The sequence below is a fragment of the Dendropsophus ebraccatus genome, chromosome 2 (assembly GCF_027789765.1).
Source record: "Dendropsophus ebraccatus isolate aDenEbr1 chromosome 2, aDenEbr1.pat, whole genome shotgun sequence".
In the NCBI taxonomy this organism is placed as follows: Eukaryota; Metazoa; Chordata; class Amphibia; order Anura; family Hylidae; genus Dendropsophus; species Dendropsophus ebraccatus.
Window position 1 is genome coordinate 149,075,190 of NC_091455.1, and position 22,858 is coordinate 149,098,047.

Genomic DNA, 22,858 nt, shown 5'->3' on the forward strand with positions numbered 1-22,858 from the left:
CAGTTGCTCTTCTCTTCGGATGGAGCAGTCATGTTACAGCGGTACTATCCTGCCTGCCATCTACCATTAATTGCCGCAACGGCAGTCATGTCAGTCCCTTTTAGCGGGTAAGGTAATCATGCTACAGGTGGAGTAATTGCGGGAAACAGAGGTACCCCCTGTCCTTCAGACAGTAACTTTTATAATTATATTAGCAGTTTTCTCTCTCCCTTCTGTAGGCAGAGGTATGATGTTGGAGTTCGGACTTCCCGTCTACTATGGCTTTGCCAGTGGTCACTTTCCTCCTATGAGCGGGGTGCCTTGTTTGTAGCAGTAACCTCCTGTTCTTTATCTATTACCTGCTATGTGGTGTCAGCAGCCACCTTACTCCTCCCTGTTGACAGAATAAAGGGGCTGTACAGAGGTTACAGCCTATGCCTGGCTACTGACTTTCCCACACTACTACCCTCAATATGCCTCCCCAAGGGTGAGCTAATTTGAGGTGTAATATCGGGTTCCTCCTTAATAACAGGTTGGCTGTAGGCCATATCATTTTGTTGTATAAAGATTCCTTTCTTCATCACACCTAGTGGCTGTCATGGCCGCAATACTAGTCATATTTCCCCCTTCCATAGGGGGAATAAACATGTTACTTGTCAGCACTTGGTGTCCAAGTTAACCAATTCAGTACCCTGTTTCCCTCCTCTTTAGGTGGTATGCCATAGTGTACGGCCAGCGATGCTACCACTTCCACGGGTAGTGTACTGGTGAGCACAGCCTCCCTGCTCTGGCCCTGTTCTCCCTTACTGTTGGAAGATGGGTCTCGGGGACTTTAGACTTATCCACTATGTGGTACAGCCTGTCTATTTCTTCTCCTTTCTATGCTGGGTCTTTGATCTGTTCATGTGCGCCATAAGTCACATTGAGACCTGCCAGGGACTGGGCCTTGTCTTAAGCAGCTTTCTGTCCTTTGTGGACAGTCCTTTTCTCATTGCATGACATGTTCAAACCAAAAGTGTAGAGGTCAGCTGTGCATACACAGCCAGAGCTTCTCGGAATCTCAGGCCTTATTGGCCTGTCCATATGGATGCCATCTATCCTGCAGTCCCACCACAATTGAGTGGTCCCGTGCTGGAAGCAGTCCTCCTTTTACGGGGAAAGGTTCACTTTCTAGTGACCTGTAGACTGACGCTTTCAGGCATCTACGTGGGAGTGCCAGCCGGTGGGCAGTGGACCTGATCATCTCCTTCCTGGTATGGGGATGATTCACCCATGTGCATCCAGTGCACATTCAGTGCTTTTGACTCTACTTCAGTTCAGGTCTTTGGACTATGCAGTTATTGCTTTCTTTCCTGGACATTCTTTCTGTTTGTTTGGTCCCTTTGGCCTATGTTGCCGCAGGTGTTTTTGATGGTTCCACTGGGGACTCGTCTACTTCGCTCCGCTTCTCTTTGCATGATAGTATCCTTTTTTGGAGGATATGACCCTACGGTCTGGATCCTTAGCTATCTTTTAGCCTTATTTCTCCCGACACAAACGTGGACCCCTATTTGGTCCTGCTCTACTAGAGGTCACATTTCTTTTTGAAATGAGCATCTGCAGTGGATCCCCTCCATGGCCTCTGTTCTGACAGAATACGTAAGGAGGATTGTTGCCTGTCTCTTCTACTGCAGACAACTACAGGCCCTGCATCTCAGAGCGCCCGCTCCTTCAGTGCTTCTCCTCAGCTTCGGTAAGCCTTGTTCTCCAAGGGCCATATCTCTTACAGCCGACCTGAGCCATAGCATAACATTGGAAGCTTCCACTAGGATGTTACCTCCTAGGCAAGCTAGCCCTGTTATCGTCCCAGACTCTTACGTGATCCTCCTGGTCAGATATTATTTCCGGACAAAAGTATTTGCCCTCCTGTCTCTGTGATAGCCATCCTTTGTATTCTCAATTCCACTATCTGCTTTTCAGATGATTCATCTAGCCCACCAAGTCCAGTCTCTGGGCCTTTGTGATATACAATGTTCTCTAGTTCATCCTACCTGCTAACAGGGCCCTTCCTCAGGGGCCATTCTTGTTAGTTTCCCTGGATTCCCCAGGTGTTGCAGGGATCTGCCTTACCCTGCCTTTCATCACTGCCCCGGTTACCTGACTGGACTCATGAGTGTTGCCACATCCAGTCAGACAGGTCAACAGACTGTTCACACTCTTGTCTTGGTCCAAAGCCTGGTAGAGGTCTTTGGGATAATCTATCTCCTAGGTTATCACAGTCCTGGACGTGTCTCTGCCATTCTTTGGCTTGTCCAGTGGTCGTTTCTTCAGCCTGTGATCGTTGCCGCGATCTCCATGTGTTTGTTCCCTCCTTTTTCTGTCTCTGGGGACATTGAGACTGCATACAAGCCCTCCTAGTGGCTTCTTCCTGCTTACATTCTGGTGTGACCTGTCGCTTTATCGTTTCTCCCTACATCTTACACATGGGTTTTTCATTTTATCTTCCCATGTTCCTTATGGCTCCAGCTTTGGTCAGGCAGTTATCCCTTTCCTTAAGCCTTCCTCTTTATCTCTCTAGCTATCTGGATGCATAGCTTCTTTTGTTGCTTGGCCCCCCCCCCCATTTTTTTTTTCATAGAATGGCCTATGTGTCATAGGTCCCTTACTGCCTAGGTGCCTCCAACCGTGTATTCTCTCTCTACCCCCTAACTCTGGTCTTAGGTGCAGCTTTTCCATCTCTATGGCTTCCTGATCGCCATTCTCTGCGGTTGCAGTGTATTAGCCGGTTGGTTGTGCGATGTCAATTTCTTCCCCCTTTGGGGACTGCTTTAGGAAGTCCCACTGTGTCCGTGTCCCCCAAAGATACGAGCGAGAAAATGGGATTTTGTGAGTACTCACCGTAAAATCCTTTTCTCGTTGAAGTTCATTGGGGGACACAGCACCCACCCAATTTTTCTGGGCCTTGAGTGTTTACAGGCTCTGCTGGCTGGTTCCCTTTCCTCATGGTTGTGGACCATCAGCCGTTCTGTTTCTAAATGTGTTGTGTACCTTTTGTTGGCTTCTCCTGGCTGCTCCTACTGCTTGCGTACAAACTGGTAAGCTCAGTGCCTGCAGGTGGGGTATAGCCTGGTGGGAGGAGCCAACACTTTTTTTCTTTGCTTAGTGTCGCCTCCTAGTGGCACCAGCCTATACCCGGTGTGTCTGTATCCCCCAATGAACTTCGACGAGAAAAGGATTTTACGGTGAGTACTCACAAAATCCCATTATCTTACAGTTAGGTCAATGGGTCAATTTCAGACCAGTGTTGCCTATGTCTGCTGGGCAAGAAAGCTGCCCCTATAAAGTAAATCATTACAGTTCTATAAAAATTACAAATCAGGGGATAGAAACAGGTTAGGCTTGGTTCACACTGCGTTTTTACTGTACGTTTGATGGGAAAAAAAATGATGCATGGTGTGCATCCCTTTGGATCCGATTTTCCACTGACTTCCATTTTTTAGCGTACACAAAAACATAGCCGAACATGTTTTTGTGTACGCCAAAAAAACCAAAAGCGTTTCGATTCATTTGTTTTATAATGGAAGTCAATGGAAAATGTGCTAAACCGTTTTTTTCATCCATTTTTTCCATCAAACGGACAGCAAAAATGCAGTGTGAGCCCAGCCTTAGAAAAAAAAAAACATACTTCAGACTCTGCCTCTAATCAGTAATGAATAACCTAGGTGACTCATTCACTTCAACAACAGGAAACAACAAGTATGATAAACTATAACATTTATAAAAGTGTATGGTCTTAGATAACTGATATTATATAATTTTTTTGGTTATGAAAATGGTTGATTTCAACCATTTCTATAACATAAAAATATATATAATATTATGGATTCATTACACATCAATTATCTATAAATTGGTTAAAGTTTTCCTGTCATTATAACTTACAACATCTAAATCAACAGTACATGTGAAATAAAGCAAGTCTGCAATTTTCATTCATTATGGAAAACACAGCACTTCCTGTGTTAAATTTTTTTTCCCCAAAGAATCTAAACAGTGTTTCCCAGGCCATCTGAGCGCTCACAGACAGAAGGCAGTCTTTTGACTGACAGACACATTGAGCCGTGACTCTTTGTACTGACCAGGACTTCATATGTTTAGTTTCTTTTTTCAACCAGCACAAGACTAAAATTCTGCCTTCAGGAGATTGGACCTGGATTTCTGGTAAGTATAGATTTGTTTGAAAGAGTGATAAATGAAAAAAAAAAAGGATGTTAATTGCAAACTTGCTTTATATCACATATACTGTTAATTTAGATGTTAAAAGTTGTAACGACAGAGAAACCCCTTAATCCCTTAACCCCTTCCACCAATATGACTTCCAGGGACGTCATGAAAAGCAGTGCCAGAACGCATCATGACGTCCCTGGACACCTAAAGGGTTAATACACTTATGAAATGTTACTTTGAATACTTTGAGGGGTGCAGTTTTTATAGTAGAGAGATTTATGGAGGTAACTACCATACAGGCCCCACAAATCCACTTCAGAACTGAACTGGTCCCTAATTAAATCAGAATTTGAAATTTTCCTGAAAATTTGAAAAATCGCTGCAAAATTTCGAAGCCCTCTAACATCCTAACAAGTAAAAGGATGTTCACCAAATGACGTCACCATAAGGCAGACATGTTGTAGATGTTGCAGTAGTAATTAGTTCATGTGGCATGACTATCTTTCTTATGAAAAGAGTTTTAAATATACAGAAACATACATTTTTCAAATGTTTGCGCAAATGTTGTGTTTTTTACAAAAAACTACTGAGTGTATCAACCAAAGTATACCACTAAAGAGGAATATGTCACGAAAAAACAATCTCAGAATAACCGCAATAGTCAAAAGCATCACAGAGTTACCACTACATAAAGAGAGACTGGTCAGATTTGAAAAATAGGCCCTGGTCATTAAGGCCAAAACAGGCTGCGGAGGCAAGCGGTTAAGGACTGAGCCAATTTTTATTATTGCGCTTTGGTTTTCCATAAAACATGCTGCAAAACGAGAAAAAAAGATTATTTGCGCAGTGAAATTGAAAATAAAACCCTATTTTTTTTATTGGGGGGGGGCTTTCACCCTATGGTAAAACTGACATGTTATACTTTTCCCTCAAATTGGTACGATTACAATGATATGCAACTTGTATCACTTTCATTTTATTTGACAGCTTTTAAAAAATTAAAACCTTTAAGAAAAAACTATGGGGGACATTTATCAAACTAATTGCGCCTCTTTTTAGTCTAACATATCTAGTTTGCGCTCAAAAAAAAACTAATATGAATTTATGAAGCTTTTTTAGACAAGACTATCCAAATTAGATTTGACTTTTAGAATTAGATTTTTTGTTGTTAATTGGATCGAAAGTGCGCCAGAATTTTTTTTTAGCTCAATTTATTAACTGCTCAATTTGTTATAAAGTCGCATATATTGGCGCATCGCTACGTCTGCTCCGAACCAGGTGAATAATATTCACCTTTTCCCAGTTCAGTCTAGTTTTCTGTGAATGCTTTTTCCTTGCTGTGTGTTGCACATAGGTAAGACAGACATGCGGATAAAATTCATTGCATAAACATAATTACTAATCAATAAACATGAGGGTGAAGGTGGTGATACATGCTGTACGGGGGAGCTGTAGCTTATCTATGATTGGCCGCCGCTGTAAGCAAAGGAGCAGTGTGTGCGGCTGGAGAGTGGTCACTGTAGGATGTCGGAGCGACGTGAACGGGCTGTGGGATCTCCATATAGTGGTCGCGTAGTTGAGAGTGGGCAGAGTTAAGCATGACCACTAAGAGCTGCTGAGGCTGTACGGAGCATGCAGGAGACCGGCTGCCGACTCCACTGCACTCCAACACATCAGCAGCCGCTCTTCTGCATGCTCCGTACAGCCGCAGCAGCTCTTAGTGGTCACGTTTAACTCCGCCCACTCTCAACTACGGGACCGCTATATGGAGATCCCACAGCCCGTTCACATCGCTCCGATACCTACAGTGACCACTCTCCAGCCGCACACACAGCTCCTTTGCTTACAGCGGCGGCCGATCATGAATAAGCTACAGCTCCCCCGTACCCTGCCGGCTATACAGCATGTATCACCACCTTCACCCTCATGTTTATTGATTAATAATTATGTTTATGCAATGAATTTTATCCGCATGTCTGTCTTACCTATGTGCAACACACAGCAAGGAAAAAGCATTCACAGAAAACTAGACTGAACTGGGAAAAGGTGAATATTTTTCACCTGGTTCGGAGCAGACGTAGCGATGCGCCAATATATGCGACTTTATAACAAATTGAGCAGTTAATAAATTGAGCTAAAAAAAAAAATATCGTTTTTTTGGACTATTTTTAAGACCATTTTTTTAAAGACACATTTACTATGCTATTAGACTTTAACAATAAATTGGACTCAAAAGATTAGATCGATTTTTATGCCAAAACATCTTTAAAAAAATTGTCATTTTAGATTTGTTAGTAAATGTCCCACTAAATGTTCCTTTAAATTGGTCTATTACCAGCAGTTTTTATTTTTTGGTCTATGGGGCTGTGTGAGGTGTCATTTTTTGCACCATGATCTGTACTTTCTACTGGTAACTTGCTTGAGTATATGCAACTTCTTGATTACTAATCTAATAGTTTGGGCGAATGTCCACCAATGATACCAAATGTGTTTTTTATTTATTTATATTTATAAAATAGGTAAAGGGGGTGATTCAAACTTTTATTAGGCGAGAGAATTTTTTTAAATTAATAATACACATACTGTGATAGGTCAATTTTTTGAGCGGAGAGAACTCTCCCATAGAGATGCGGTCTGACACTGAAGCAGACAGAGTTCCACCGCAGAATTCCACTCCAATTGCTCAGTGTGAACATACCCTAAGGGGTTAAGAATTAATGTTGAAAGAAGGCTGTTCAATATTTAAGACACATCATAAACAATATCCACATTAACATACCTTTGTTTTTGTCTGTCTGGACCACCTGAACAAAATCCCCTTTCTTAAAGTACTCAAATGCAGGTGCACGCTTCTCATGGTTTTCATCAAAGATCCATAGATTTACTCTGGCTCTCGTTATAGCAGTATACAGTTGTTTCAGTTCCCCATTTAGCATCTACATTAGAACAAGGAAATGTTAGATAGTTTACCTCCAAAACATTGATTTTGTGTGCAAGCCCAAAAAATAAATAGTAAAATAAATCAGATTATGTAAACTAGGAAATGGAAGCATTAGCTCCTTAAGGACCGGGCCAATTTCGATTTGTGCGTTTTCATTTTTCCCTCCTTGTGCTTAAAAGGCCATAGCACTAGCATTTTTCCACCTAGAAACCCACATGTGCCCTTAATTTTTGAGCCACTAATTGTACAATACAATGACAATGCCCTCTAATAGCCACGGTCCTGGCTGCGCGGTCCCGCTCTGAACTCCCTTACCGACTGCAGGGCGTAAATATACGCCTGCGGTCGTTAAGGGTTTAAAGAAGAATTCCACCCATCCCCCTGAAAAATAAAACCTATTCACACATTGAGGAATAAGTAGTGGCTTCCTTTCTGTCCAGTTTATTTCTGCTCTGGCTGCTGTCAGTGCCCCCGCCACCCTGATATCTTCTAGCTGATTGCTGCTTCTACTTCTTGTCTGAATTCTTGTCAGTGCCTACAACTCCCAGCATGCCTCACTGCACTGTGTCTCCCTTCCACCTCAGTCACCGCCCACTCTCCTCCCTCTCTCCCTAGTTGACATTACCTCCGTACCTCCCTGTATCTGTGGCCTGCCGCCATCTTGTGTGCAGCCTGCACTGTAATTGACCCTTTCCTGACTGTTTGCTGAGGTAACCTGCTGACAAGGAAAGCTCTAACACAATCTACAATGGTAGAAAACACACAATGTGATTTTATCTCTGTGACTCTGAGTAAAACGATCATTATCTACTAAAACTGAATATGCATATAAATTAGAGCTGGATACATAATACGACTACCATCATGATGGGTGTTGTAGTGATGCAAACAGGAGATCCAATGCTTGTAGTTTTGCAAACTGTGACTCCCAAGTTTGCATAAGTACAACCACCATCATACCCTGATAAGGTATTATGATGGTAGTACTAGAAGTATTTCTTTAAGCTGGAATTCCACTACTAGCGATACAAGCATCTTAGTCGGCTGATAGTTCATAATAGGAATTGGTTTGCTAGTAGTGGAATTCCATCTGGAAGAAATATAACTACCATCACCATCATCACTCCTTATAAATGGCATATAATGGGGGTTGTAGTTATGCAAACTTATTGTACAATTTTCATAACTGCAACCTTTACAACATCCTGATTATAAGGCGTGATCATTGTGGTAGTAATAGTCGTATTTCTTCAAGATGGAATTCTACTGCTAGAAAAATTACAACCCCTATAATAAACTAGTAGAGGAATTCCATTTTGAAGAAATACAACTACTACTACTACCACCATCATCATACTTTATAATCAGGATATTATGGGGTTGCAGTTATGAAAATTGTACAGTAAGTTTGCATAACTACAACTCCCATCATATGCTGGTTATACGGCACGATGATGGTGGTAGTAGTCGTATTTCTTCAAGATAGAATTCCACAACAAGCAAAATTACAAATCCTTGTTAAGATTAGCAGACTAAGATGCTTGGCATTGTAGTTTTGCTAGTTGTGGAATTCCATCTTGAAGTAATACGACTACTACCACAATCATCATGCCTTACAACCTGCTTATGATGGGTGTTTTAGTTATGCAAACTTATTGTAAAATGTTCATAACTGCAACCCCATCATATACTGGTTATTATGCATGATGATTGTGGTAGTAATCCCATTTCAAGATGGAATTCCACAGAACTACAACTGTTCTGTATATGATTAATGTGCTATATACTATACGGTATATAGCACACTAATCATATACAGAATGGAGGTCTCCTACTGAAGAGAGGTCTGTGACATGTTACATCACTCCTGTGACTCGTCCTTCCTCAGCTTGCTCCTGCCTTTAGATGTTATCATGTTTGCAGCACCGCACAGCAGCCACCAAACAGACCGCATACCTGGGACCTACAGCATCACCGGGACAGGTGGGAGAGACACACTTCAGCTGATCACCAAGGTGAAGAGGCTCACAGCAGGCTGGGGGAGGGGAGCAATTGAAAGCAGTGTGTGCTGTAAGGAGGTGCTGCGTCTCTGCAAACATGATGACATCTCAGGCGTGAGCAGGCAGAGGAAAGACAAGTGACTTGTGACAAGGAAGTCACAAGTCACTCGTTCTCCCTCAGTCTGCTTAAGCCTGAGATGTCATCATGTTTGAAGGGACACTAGCCGGCACCAGACACGGAGATCGCTCTTCCGAGACAACGTCCTGGGGGGAAGCGGGGTGATCTCCGCCACTAGACACCAGGGAAGTGCTGCAGAAGGTAATTTTCTAGCAGTGGTCGCCGCGCGGCCCCGCTCTGAACACCTCTTGCAGACGCATGACGTACGGGTACGTCATGCGTTCTTAAGAGGTTAATGAGTACCCAAGGTGTCAGTATGTAGCTCAGTTCCCCTGAAGGCAATAGAGCAGAGTCCATGATACCACGTACAACTAAACGACAGGTGTAACACTGTTTTTGGAAGAAAACAGCTATGTTTTTCTAAGAGTATGTCACTACGTGTGAATATAACCCCATTAAAGGGTTTATCTAGGATTAGGGTATCTGGTTAGGTAAAATATATTTTGAATCATTCCCCCCTTCTAGAGACTACCAATTCAATCCATACATCTCATTACCTTAAGTATCTTCTTCCCTTAAGGCCATATTACATGGCACAATAATGAGGGGGAAGCGAGAGCCGACCTGTCAGCTCAGCGCTTGCTTCCCCCTCGTTCTCTGCTTACTGCCTATACTATTACATGCACAGACAGAGAGCGGGAAGCAGCAGAGAGGCTGCATGGATGAACCTAAGACCTCACCTGATCGTGGTCTTTTAACAAGAGCCATTACACCAAAGATTATCGTACAGAACGGCTGGTAATCGGTCAAGTACGGACGATAATTGTTTCAAGTAATAGGGCCTTTAGTGTTGGGCATGCTGCCTCCTGCTAAAGACACAAAAAACTGTGTCTATGCTGCTAGTCTGTATCTGCTCTCAGCTCCCTCCTCCCTTCTAAACAAGTCCCCTATGTGCAACATTGTGGCTTCTTTATAATGCTGGGAGGGTGAAACTGAGGTCAAGTTGCTGATAATCTTAAGGCCCTATTACACAAAGCGATTATTAATTAGAATACCTTGTGCATTTCTGGATCCCCAATGAGCGGTCTAGGAGCACAATGACAAGCACTCTCGAAAGGAACTTCTATTAGAGGTTGATTGTTCAGATTTTTTACAGGCGCTGGATTGAAAGTAGAAATGATTTTCCACTCCTTGGAAGCCTACAAAAAAAATGGCAAAATAATTAGAGAATGAGAATTAGGACAATTTTCAAATGCTGTATTACTGTGTGAATTATGACATACATTAATAGAACATTTTTTGGTGTATCAAATTAGAGCATGGATACTGCACCTCAGAGTCTGTGAAGAAATTGTACAGAAGAACATCATCAAACTCCAGGCCTTTTGCCTCATAAATGGTCAGAACCAAGGCAAGACTCAGTTCTTCTGGTATATTTTCTTTGGCATTTTCATTCACTACCAAAATAACCTGAAATAATAATTCAAGCAAGGATTAACTTGTGTGGTTTGATCCACTAATTTGTTACATTAAAACAGTAAAACAATTTCAGTTAGTCGTTTGTCTTTCAACATGTTGAAAGAGAAACAACTTCAACGATCAAAGGCTGACCTTTGTCTTCAATTACATAAGACGATTATTGGCCGTAACGGCTGATAAATGTTTTGTGTAATAGGGCCTTAACCCTTTGAGGACCAAGCCCAAAATGACCCAGTGGACCGCACCAATTTTCATTTATGTATTTTCATTTTTTCCTCCTCCCCTTCTAAGAGCTCGAGCTCTAGCACTTTAATTTTTCTATCTACAGGGCCATGTGAGGGCTTGTTTTTTCCGGGAATAGATGTACTTTGTAATTGCACCTTTTATTCTACCATAACATGGATATAACATAATATGATGGAACACCAAAAATATTATTTATGAAAATATAAATAGGTGAAATTTTAAAAAAGAATGCTTTTTTGGTAACTTTTGGGGGGGTTCGTGGGTCTATGTAATGCACAATGAAGTAAAAGCTACATGATACCGTTATTCTATAGGTCAGTCTGAACACAACCATATGTAGATTTACACAGATTCTCTTATGTTTATTTATATATATATATATTTTTTTTTTATGAAATCCTTTTTTTTTTTTTTTGCAATTAATAATTAATAAGATGGCCCTATACCTGATGTGCTCCAAATTCAATCGGTTGGGTCTTCCTTTTGTTGCCACGTAACAATATTGCCAAGTCACTAACACAACATGAATCAAGCACCGTTGGCTTTGGGCCATCAAATAAACCACAGTCACGTGGCAATCGATCAAACGACTCCGGGAAAAAGTACTGCAGCAGGTCTACAACTCCAGATGCCAAATGGAGAATGCCTATAATAAATACAAAGAAACAAAACAATTGATATCAACTGAAAGGCAAACAAAGCAGAAAGAAATAGGGCAGAGTACTCTGTGGGAATTTATACAACTAGCTAAAAAGCAGAATGTTCCATCTGTACTACTTATACTAGGGCCTGTTCAGACTGAGCAAGTTCGGTGGAATTCCGCCTTTCTCAGTATCAAACAGCGTGTCTATGGGAGGGCTCGCGCGCCTCTGCTCTCCTTCACTCTCCGCTCAAAGAATTGACTTGTCAATTGTTTGAGCGGAGAGCAGAGAATTATGCCAAATTTGCTTAGTGTGAACATCCCATTACGCTGTAAAAATTAAATCCTTACTTAAAAGGCATTGTCTAGTCACTCAAATAACTCGCCTTATTTTTTATGGCTCTGCATAGCCCTTACTTGTACTTGTTTTCTGTACTTTTTTCTTCAAATAAAAACATTTAACGTAAAATAAAAAAAAACTTACCTTACTTACCCCCTGCAATGTTTCCTGGGTCACCTGACAATCACTGTTCTTCCTGATCTCACATGACAGAGACATGTGACTGCTGCAGTAGTTCCCAGCAGTGGCCACATGTCAATGTCAAATAGGATCAAGCAGAACAGAAACCGGTGAGTAGCATCAGGAGGGGAGAAGATGATTACTTATCTTATAATTTTCATCATTTTGAGAATTTTTTTTTAAAGAAGTGGCTAAAAAACTCACCTTATCAAAAAGGTACAATAACATAATTATATTTTTACTATACATACTCTTTATTATATATACTCTATTAGGGGTGGGGAACCTTTTCCCGGTTGAGGGCCATTTCAGCATTTATAAAATCATTTGAGGGCCATGCGCTACACAGCCACCGGACTTGCGACCCCCAATGATGCCCCTGGCAGTGCAGTTAACCCCCAATGGTCATACAATATTATTGAATTATCATTCATCTAGGGTGTAAACCTTGAAAGGTTTTCAGCTACGAAGTGGGCATTTGTCAGCAAAATACTGATTGAATCCAGTAGCAGAATTACCATAACGAAAGAAGGAAAAATAAAATAAATCAGTTTTTTTAAAATACCCCTGCTGCCACTGTTTGTACCCCACGAATGTGTCAGTGATTTGCACAATAAATGGACTTGATTGCATCAATACGCGAGTGCCGCTGGTTTATCTGCAAATATTTCATACGCACACCCAATTCAGCCTACCAAAAAAAGGGCAGTGCCAGATTACCTTCTCTTATTGATGTACAGTTTTTGCATAGTGTGTGCAACTCATTTTTATCATTTTCATTTTTATCTCCTCCTCCTTAAAAAGCCATAGCACCCACATGAGCCCTTATTTTTTGCACCACTAATTGCACTTTGCAACAACAGACTTTATTTGCTGTGAAACAAAAAAAAAATTATGTGTGGTGAAATTAAAAATAAAACACAATTTTTTTTTTTTATTTCGGGGGGTAATTTTTGTTTTATTTGATGGCTTTTAAAAATTAAAACCTTTAAAAAAAAAAGTTCCTTAAAATTGCTCTATTACCATGCTTATAACACTTTTATTATCGTGTCTATGGGGCTATGTGAGGTATAATTTTTTGCACCATGATCTGTACTTTTTAATCACTTTTTATTACAATTTTTCTGGATTTGATGCGACCAAAAATGCACAATTTTGCACTTTGGAATTTTTTTGTGCTTACGTTGTTTACCGTGTGAGATTTTAGAAATTAGATCATTTAATAGACTGGGCGATTACACATAGGGCTATAACAAATATGTTTATTTTTATTTATTTATAAAATTGGAAAAGGGGGGTGATTCAGAACCCCCCACTAGACCGCCAGGTAAACTTACACTGCTGCATTTAAATGGCTAATTAGAGGGCACAACGGTTCCGGGCTACACATATCTGTCCCGGGCAGCACCCTCTCTGAACTCCCTTAGTGTCATTATTTTTCTCAAGTAAAAATTAAAGCGTAACTGTCATTTCAGGGTCATTTTTCTGAAAACATTAAATATCAACAGTACAAGCGATTTTAACCCTTTGGGGACACAGCCAGTTTTCATTTTTGCGTTTTCGTTTTTCCCTCCTCGTGTATATAAGGCCATAGCGCCTGCATTTTTCCACCTAGAGACCCAAATGAGCCCTTATTTTTTGCGCAACTAATTGTACTTTGCTATGGCAGATGTAATTTTTGCCTAAAATGTTCCGGGAAACCAGAAAAAAATTATATGTGTGGTGAAATTGAAAAAAAAAAAATGTTTTTTTTTTTTTTTATTTGGAGTTGTTTTTACTCCGTTCGCCCTGGGGTAAAACTGACTCGTTATATATGTTCCTTAAGTTGTTACGATTACAACGATATGTAACATGTATAACTTTTATTTCATGGCTTGTTAAAATTAAAACCTTTTAAAGAAAATATATGTTCCTTAAAATCGCTCCATTCCCAGGCTTATAGCGCTTTTATCCTTTGGTCTATGGGTCTGTGTGAAGTGTCATTTTTTGCACCATGATGTGATCTTTCTATCGGTACCTTGATTGCGCCTATATGACTTTTTGATCGCTTTTTATTACAATTATTCTGGATTTGATGCGACCAAAAATGCGCAATTTTGCACTTTGTGATTTTTTTGCGCTGACGCCGTTTACCGTGTGAGATCAGGAATGTGATTAATTAACAGTTTGGGCGATTACGCTTGCGGCGATAGCAAACATGTTTGTTTATTTATGTGTTTATTTATTTTTATTTATAAAATGGGGAAAGGGGGGTGATTCAGACTTTTATTAGGGGAGGGGATTTTGTTTTATTAAAAATACATTTTTCTTTTACTTTACACATATACTAGAAGCCCCCTGGGGGACTTCTAGTATATGCACTCTGATCTCTCATAGAGATCCATGCAGTATAGTTATACTGCATGAATCCATGAGATCTGTGTTCTATTGCTTTTGGCTGCTGCAGCCAAAAGCAATAGAATGCCGAGCCGGGATCAGAGCCATTACGGCGCAGACCCCGGCCCGGGATGGATGCGGGGATCGCCCCCCCCCCCCCCGCAATCTCGCCGCAGGGGGGCGATCCCCCCACTAGACCACCAGGGATGGAAAGGAGCAAGTATTTAGAAGCAGCTGTCAACTTTGACAGCTGCTTCTAAGTACTTAATTAGCGGGCACGGCGATCGGACCGTGCCCGCTAATAGCCGCGATCCCGGGCTACATGCGGCACCCGGGATCGCGGCAGCCGCGCGACCCCCCTCTGAACTCCCATAGCGGCACGAGGACGTTCAGTAACGTCCTGGTGCAGCTATGGGTTAATAAACTCTGTAATAGGTTTTATGTACTAAAAGAGTTTCCTTCTGGACTGAAAAAGCAATCTCCCAGCCTCCCCCCTCACATCAAATGAAGCAGGATTTGTGTCTCCATTATGTGGCTATGGAGAGGGGAGGGGCTGTTAGGAGTGACTGAGCACGGAGCAGTCCTGCACAGCACAACACCCTGCAATCTTAGTAAGTTCATAGATAAGCACTGACCTTTCTGAAACCTGAATCCAGCGTTTTAGGTGCCCAGAGAGTCTACAAACAGCTGACCTTCATGTCACCTCTTCCTGCTCCCTCATCTCCCTCAGCCCCTCCCCCCTTCATAGGCTTACAATGGAGAGAGCAGAGCCCGTCTTCACTGGCTTCTCTGTAATGAAGACGTGTTTGCCTGATAATGCACAGATAAAAAGTCAGGGGGGGAGGCTGGGAGATTGCTGCTTGAGTACAGAAGGAGGCTTTTTTGGCTGATGAAACCTATTACAGAGTTTCTTAAAATCGCTTATACTACTGATTTCTGCAATAAAAAAACATGACAGTTACGCTTTAAAGGTGTATTCCCCCCCCCCCCATTTTTTTTTGCATTAGTACGTTGCCCACCCGTAGCTTTCCATCTTCCCAATATAAAACTATTATGGATTCTGCACAGTTTTGCTGTTATCTAGATGCATTCACCCCCATAGATTGCATAGAATCATCAGCTCTCAGTCCAACCCGACACGCTCCCTGCTCCTGGCCCAACCCTCCGAGACGGCATCGCGTGTCCTCAGTCTCTTCAATGGGCTGGCTTCTAACCCAGTCCACTGAAGTGAGGGAGGACACTGACAGCTGCTGTTCAGTGTCTCCAGTCTCCCTCCCCCCAGGTCAACTTTGTACCCCCGACCTCTGAGTTAACCTGTGTCCAGGTGATCGGTGCAGAGCCACCACCAGCAGGTTGTCGACGGAGCCCCCCCCCCCCCCCGGACTCCCCAGCAGCGGCACTGCTGACAACATCCCCCCCCCCCCCCCCGGACTCAGCGGTAGCAGCGGCACCCGCCCAACCCCCCCCCCGCCAGACTCACAAGCAGCGACACCCGCTCACCCCCCAAACCCCCCCCCCCGGACTCACCAGCTGGCTGACATCACCCCCCCCCCTCGGACTCAGCGGTGGCCATAGCACCCAGTGTCCCCCATATAGTGTGGCCCGGCCAGAAAAACAACAAAGCGGTAACTCACCTGTCCGCCGGTCCCAGCAGCTTCTCTCCCGGCAGAGCGCGCACTCCTGTCATCCTCCGGCGCTGTGGTGGATGTGTCTGTCTGACTGTGGTGGATGTGTCCTGGAGCCTCTGTAGTTCATAATAGAGACTGCAGGACACATCCAGCACAGTCAGTGTCTGTATTCCCCGCTGCCCACGCCGGAGGATGACAGGAGTGCGCGCTCTGCCGGGAGAGGAGCTGGTGGGATGGGGGCATTGGCTACTATGTGGGCACTATATGGGGGCATTGGCTACTATGTGGGCACTAAATGGGGGCATCGGCTACTATGTGGGCACTATATGGGGGCATCGGCTACTATGTGTGGCACTATATGGGGGATCGGATACTATGTGGGGCACTATATGGGGGCATTAGCTACTATGTGGGGCACTATATGGGGGCATTGGCTACTATGTGGGCACTATGTGGGGGGGATTGGATACTATGTGTGGCACTATATGGGGGGATTGGATACTATGTGGGGCACAGTATATGGAGGGATTGGATACTATGTGGGGCACTATATGGGGGATTGGATACTATGTGTGGCATTATATGGGTGGATTGGATACTATGTGGGGCACTATAATGGGGGATTGGATACTATGTGGGGCACTATAATGGGGGATTGGATAGTATGTGGGGCACTATAATGGGGGATTGGATAGTATGTGGGGCACTATAATGGGGGATTGGATACTGAATGGGGCACTTTTGGGGGGACTGGATACTGTATAGGGCACTATAATTGGGATTGGATACTATATGGGGTACTATTTAGTCAGCAGCATGTGGTGACTGTAGGGGAGTGGCTATGGAGGGTTGCTATGGAGGCGTGGCTATGGAGGGTCGCTATGTGGACCGCGGCACACATGTCCCTATTCGCAAAAGTTGGGAGGTTGGGTGGCACCCACTCACCCTCCCAGGACTCAGAGCAGCAGCCGCGGCGACACCTGCTCCCCCCCCCCCCCCCCCCCCGACTCACAAACGCAGCTGCGGCGGCACTCCCCCCCCCCCCCCCCGGGGAATCACCAGCAGAGGCTGTCCCCTGCCCCCCGGCACCCGCTCCCACCTCTCCCTCCCCCCCCCCCGGGACTCACCAGCAGCGCCTGCGGCACCTGAATACCAGCCCCCCGGGAATCACCAGCAGCGGCGGCAGTCCCCTGCCCCCTGTACTCACCAGCAGCAGCATTCAACCACACTGCACCAATCTCTGTCTGTGCCATGTGCTTCCAGATATGAAACTTTCTATTTGTTACTGCACTCAATCGGCTTTGCTGTATCATTCAATCGGCTCTGCTATATCGCTCACTCGGCTCTGCTATATTGCTCACTCGGTTTTGCTATATCGCTCACTCGGCTCTGCTATATCGCTCACTCGGCTCTGCTATAATCGCTCACTCGGCTCTGCTATATCACAAACTCAACTTTGCTATGTCACTCACTCAACTCTGTAATGCAACTCACTCAACTCTGCTATATCTTGCATTGCATTATGGGAGATGTAGTTTTCTGGCCGGCGCCATGTTGGATATAGTCCAGCTTTTTAAAAAACTTGTAACTATGGAACGGAAGCAGCTAGAAAGACGGGAGACGGCTCAAAATTCTCAGGGGGACTTGGTGAGAAAGCCCAGCTAGGTTTGGGAGCATTTCATTTTTTTAGCTCTTGGGGGGAATACCCCTTTAAAGTGTCACTGTCGTTATAAATTTCAAGAGTTATCAACAGTAGATGTGAAATAAAATAAGTTTGCAGTATACATTCATTATTTTTTATGTTGTTATCATGCTAAAAAACAAAGTTGAACTTGCTCGAAATCCAGGTGCAGTGTCCTTAAAGGGGAACTCCAGGTAAAGGTTAAAAAAAATTAACTTCTGCAGAAGCATAAAGCATTACTTACCTGTCTATCCAGTTTTTGAAACTAACAAAAATGTATTTGTTTTGGGGAGGGGGGGTTGTTCTGTATTGTGTTTCTGTACTTCCTGGTTGAGCAGTTCCCAGAATGCAGTACTGGTTCCAGAATGCGATGCTTTCCCTCAGCCCTGCCCATTCCCCGCCCAAATCTGCTGCAGAACATCTAGGCTGTGTTCACACAGTTGCAGTTTCATTGTGTTACTGAATTATTTGCAGTATTTTACTATTTCATTGTGGTTCCACACACAGAGCACACAGTTACTACCTGTAACACCACACAGCACGCTGTATTACCTGTAACACCACACAGTGCTGTATTCTCTATCTGTAACAACGCACAGCACGCTGTATTCTCTATCTGTAATGCTGATATTGGAATAAAGTAAAAAACTTTTTGAATTTATTTTTTTTTTCTTTTCATGTCGACACACATATTATGATCAAGAATCTTATATCTTCGAAGTTGAGCCGCACAATAAGGACTTTATCCGATATTATCTTACATGGGATATACTGTTTATGCCTTGTTTTTTGTCCAGGTGGGATTGGCAGTGCCGGCTCTGATCCTCTCTGCCGTTTAGCATCATTTACTTGTGAAGACGCTGCAGTACTGCAATGACACTCCAACATGTGTGAACACAGCCCTAATTTCACTGCACACTTATGCACAATCAGCAAAATTGCAGCAGCTGCTTCTGACCGGTCAGAGAGGGTGAATCACTTAGGGGATTGGGGGATCCAGCCAATCCTCCTGTGACATCACACCCTGCCCCCTGTCTGCATCATCAGCCTGCACTCAGAAAACACACACAATGTGAGACAGAAGCATGGAATAATTGTCTTGTAAGTTGGCAGAGCAGAGGGAGCAGGAGACAATGTGAATTGGCACAGAGGCCATTTTTATTCACTTCCTGGATTTCTATCAGCTACCAGTGTGGCAGAACCACACATATATGGTAATACATTATATATACACATCTCTATAACTTAATAGAATACAAATTTTCCTTATGTGGAGTTCGCCTTTGAGGCAGATTTTTAGTCTTGTGCTAATTAAAAAAACAAAACCAAAAACACACTACACACTGAAAGTCTGACCAAAACAGAGAGTCACAGCTGAATGTGTCCATCACATGACTGCATTCTCTGTGAGTGCTCAGATGGCTTGGGATACACAGGACTTCCTGTTTTCTGACTCTATGAAAAAGAGTCAGAACACAGGAACTGCTGTGTTTTCCATTATAACAAAAAAAAGTAATTAATGTAAATTGCAAACATGCTATATATCACATCTACTGTTGATTCAGATTTTGAAGTTATAACAACAGTGACATTTTAAAGGGAGAGAACAGCTCACACATAGTTTTCTAACTCTTCTGTAGAAAGCACAAGGCTCAGAGCTGGGGAAAGGAGACTGAAAAGATAATACAAACAGAATGAACTGTTAGTCTCAAAGAGAGGGGATGGTTCAGCATTTATTCTGAGGGTGGATTATTTAAAAATAATAAAATACGAGGCAATTATAAGAATGGCTCAAGCTGCCTGTACAAATAAGGTTTGTACTGCACAACTGAGAACAGAGTGGCAAAAAACATGTGACCATTTTCAGGTCCCTGGCAAGTAGCAGGAAAAGCACATGGTTCTTACATGGTTCAATTGTACTTGCCATGTGTCTAAAAAACAAACAAACAAGCAATTCACTATAAAGCCACATGCAATTTTTGCCAAAGATTCTACATGTACAGACAGCCAAAAGGGGTAAAAAAAAGTAACTTACCTGTGTGAGATCTATAGTTTTGGATTAATTGGTACACTTGTTTTGGTCTGCGGACAATGTAGTTATTTCTGCCTCCTGGGCAGTTTTTATTTGCATAGTAGAATAAGGATCTCAGGTCACTGAAACGAAATGAAACTCCTTTCATTATGCTCTGTGCTGTGTCTCCAGTAAGAAACATGGAATTGGGATCATTAATGCATTGCATAAGCAAAAAAAGCTCTGCCTGTGTGAAGTCTTGAATTTCATCCCCATAAAGTTCATGTATAGACCATGGCAACTCTTCAAGCTTGGAGAGTCTGCAAGATAAATTATACAAGACATCCTCTTCATCAAAGTAACCTAGCTGAGTTTTGATTTGTTCATATAAGCAAAACAGGTGATAGATTTCGTTCCGATCCCCTTGAAAGTTTGGTGCCCTTTTCCTCCCAAGTTTAATGTACTCTTCTTCAGTAAGTCTGCCTTGAGGGCAGCTTAAAGCTTCAAATGAACCTTTCAAAAAAGACTTGATCTCTTTCCAAATAAGTGCAGCATTAAAATGAGATTTTCCTTTTATTATCTTTGGCCATAAAGCACTGGCAAATACCTCAAAGGTCACAAAAACTCGAGGATCTGACTCTTTGTGTTCACAGTCGTTTTCTTCTTCCTCGTTTTCAGGGTCAGACACGATCTCATAATCATATTCATTATTCAACAAGTCTAATGCATCAACATTATCCAGAGCAGACCATCCAGTAATACTTCTTCTGAGACTTCCATCTTCATTCCTAGGGAAGTATGGGTCAGGCATGGATGCATCCAGAAGCAGTAGCAGCTGCTGGGAAGTTATGAACAAAGGATAGTTCTCATCTTCAATATCTTGCAATCTATACACAATTGGCTCAACTGGTTTGTAATTGCTTGTAGCCTTCGCAGATTTGCTCAACTCGAGAAAATTTCTTTGTACCTCTTGACACAGCACTTGGTTTTTAGTAATAAAAACTGGATGATAATGTTCCAGTACAACTTGATCTTTCACTTCATCATCATCTGATGCTTGGTCTTCAGCATCCATGCTCTCTGGTTCTGTTAATGTCTGTTCGTCTGTATTATCAGACAATTCGGTTTCAGACTCCTCATCATCATCTGAGTGAGCAGTGTCAACATTTTCACTATATTTTCTTCTTTTCCAGGTCTGTTTCACTAGCCATGGGCCAATTGTCTCAGCTTCTGCCCAGTAAGAATGAAACTTTTTCCACAGTCGATATAAACAACAAGTTGTCTTTCCTGTACCACTTCTACCAATTAATATGATGGTTTCCAAAGGTTTGGGATTTAGATCGATTATGGCATACTCCAACTCGCCAACTCTGAAGGGATATTCAACTCTGAAGTTCATGTTACTCAATACATTCAGTGCCATGTCTGTGCTGAAGCTGTGGAACTTCATAATATTGTATTCTGTTTCTGCTGCACTTGCAGGGGGAAAGTAATCTGGAACTATATGTTCCATATTGCATTCAAAATCCGTATCTTCCATAAAATACTTTGGAATACGTTTTTGGGAATTTGAGGAAATGGTACTTTTTGTTATGCCCTTTAGTTTTTTTCTCAGTATACAGGTTAAACCTCTATTGTAAGCACTGCATATGCTTTCAATGGCATGATTGAGCTTGCCATGGTCAAGAACAATGTCCCAAATCCGTATAATTTCTGCGTAAACCCTGCCTATTGTTACTGATGACTCAGTAGAGAGAATTTTTTCTGGCTCCTCGCTACATCGAGGGGAAAAATCAACTGCAAGTTCCCACAACATCCTGGCTCCTTTATCTAGCTTCACTTCATAAAGCTTGATATTACTCTTCAGTTTCAGCTGTTTTTGCAGACTACGTGTCCATTCTCCATTGCCTAGCTTTTGAATGGAGACAATTATCTTCTTTTTCATATACTGAGGCACTGACTTACACCCCAATTTCTTCAGGGCTTCAGGTGAACACTCAACTTCCCAGGGCATATTGTTGAAATCAATACTTAAAAGATCAATGTCCACCTCCTGTGGCTCAACATCTTCATCAATGTTGTCAGGCACTGTAAAATCATTTACTTCATTATTCTCAATCCAGCAATCACTAGATAACTTATCTGGATTTACTGCATCTCGATTTACACAGACCTCAGATGCCTCGCTGATATCAGCTTCTTTGGTTTGTAAAGTGGTCAGAGGCCTCAAACTGTCAAAGAGTGGCTGCACTTTGTTAAGGTCAGTAAATTTTATCAATTCTCTTATGATGTGCAGAAGGCTCTCTTTTGGAGTCATTACTTTCTCTGTGCTTACCAACACTTGATCTGGGAGTTCATTTTGTTTGACTTGAGCTATGTGATCACACAACTCTTGATCGGCAACTACAGATTCAGGCTGTGGAGGAGCAAGATTGATTGTCTTTGCATGGGTCTTTTGCTGTATTACATTCCCATTTACCACTGCCTTGCTAGACTTGGGTGCAGCAGTTGACTGATTTTGCTTGTATTTCAGCCTAGCTTCCTCCCAAGCAATGTTGTGTGGATCATTTTTCTTTATCTTGTGTTTTGCATCTTTTCCTTTGAGGTTTTTAATTGTTAACTTAATGTTGTATCTTCCAAGTAAATCCATTATTTTACGATAATGTTTGGTATTACTGCTCTGAAAAACCAAATGCATGACTGTGTCTCCATTGTTGTTTTGGATGTTGGGGTCCAGATAAGAGTACTTTTGAGGGTCAGAAGAATACAAGTCCAAAAGGTATTTTGCCATTAACACACCATAATCATCTGGGGAGGGGGAAAGAAGGAAAATTAGAAAACAAGTGAAACTTTTTTATGCATACATTTACAAATTCCTACCCAATAAGAATTCCTTACCTATTAAAACATAAAGAACGGCAAAATTTGTCTTTACTGTACAGTATATACATTATGGAAACATATACGTATATGGAAAAATATACACCTCAAACAAATCAAACCTTTAACAATCACCAATAAGCCTTTTTGCAG

At 42.4% G+C, this 22,858-nt stretch overlaps 1 protein-coding gene across 4 annotated transcripts in view; it reads right to left on the reverse strand.

Moving 5' to 3' along the window:
* TRANK1 (tetratricopeptide repeat and ankyrin repeat containing 1) overlaps positions 1–22,858 on the reverse strand; it is a 154,809-nt gene that overhangs the window by 40,410 nt on the left and 91,541 nt on the right. For all 4 annotated transcript variants that reach the window (XM_069958474.1, XM_069958475.1, XM_069958476.1 and 1 more), the window contains 5 exons: positions 19,850–22,633; positions 11,416–11,615; positions 10,577–10,714; positions 10,300–10,443; positions 6,965–7,121 (listed from right to left, as the gene is read on the reverse strand). In XM_069958474.1, coding sequence (XP_069814575.1) covers positions 6,965–7,121; positions 10,300–10,443; positions 10,577–10,714; positions 11,416–11,615; positions 19,850–22,633 — 3,423 coding nt within the window. The remainder of the gene's footprint in view (positions 1–6,964; positions 7,122–10,299; positions 10,444–10,576; positions 10,715–11,415; positions 11,616–19,849; positions 22,634–22,858) is intronic.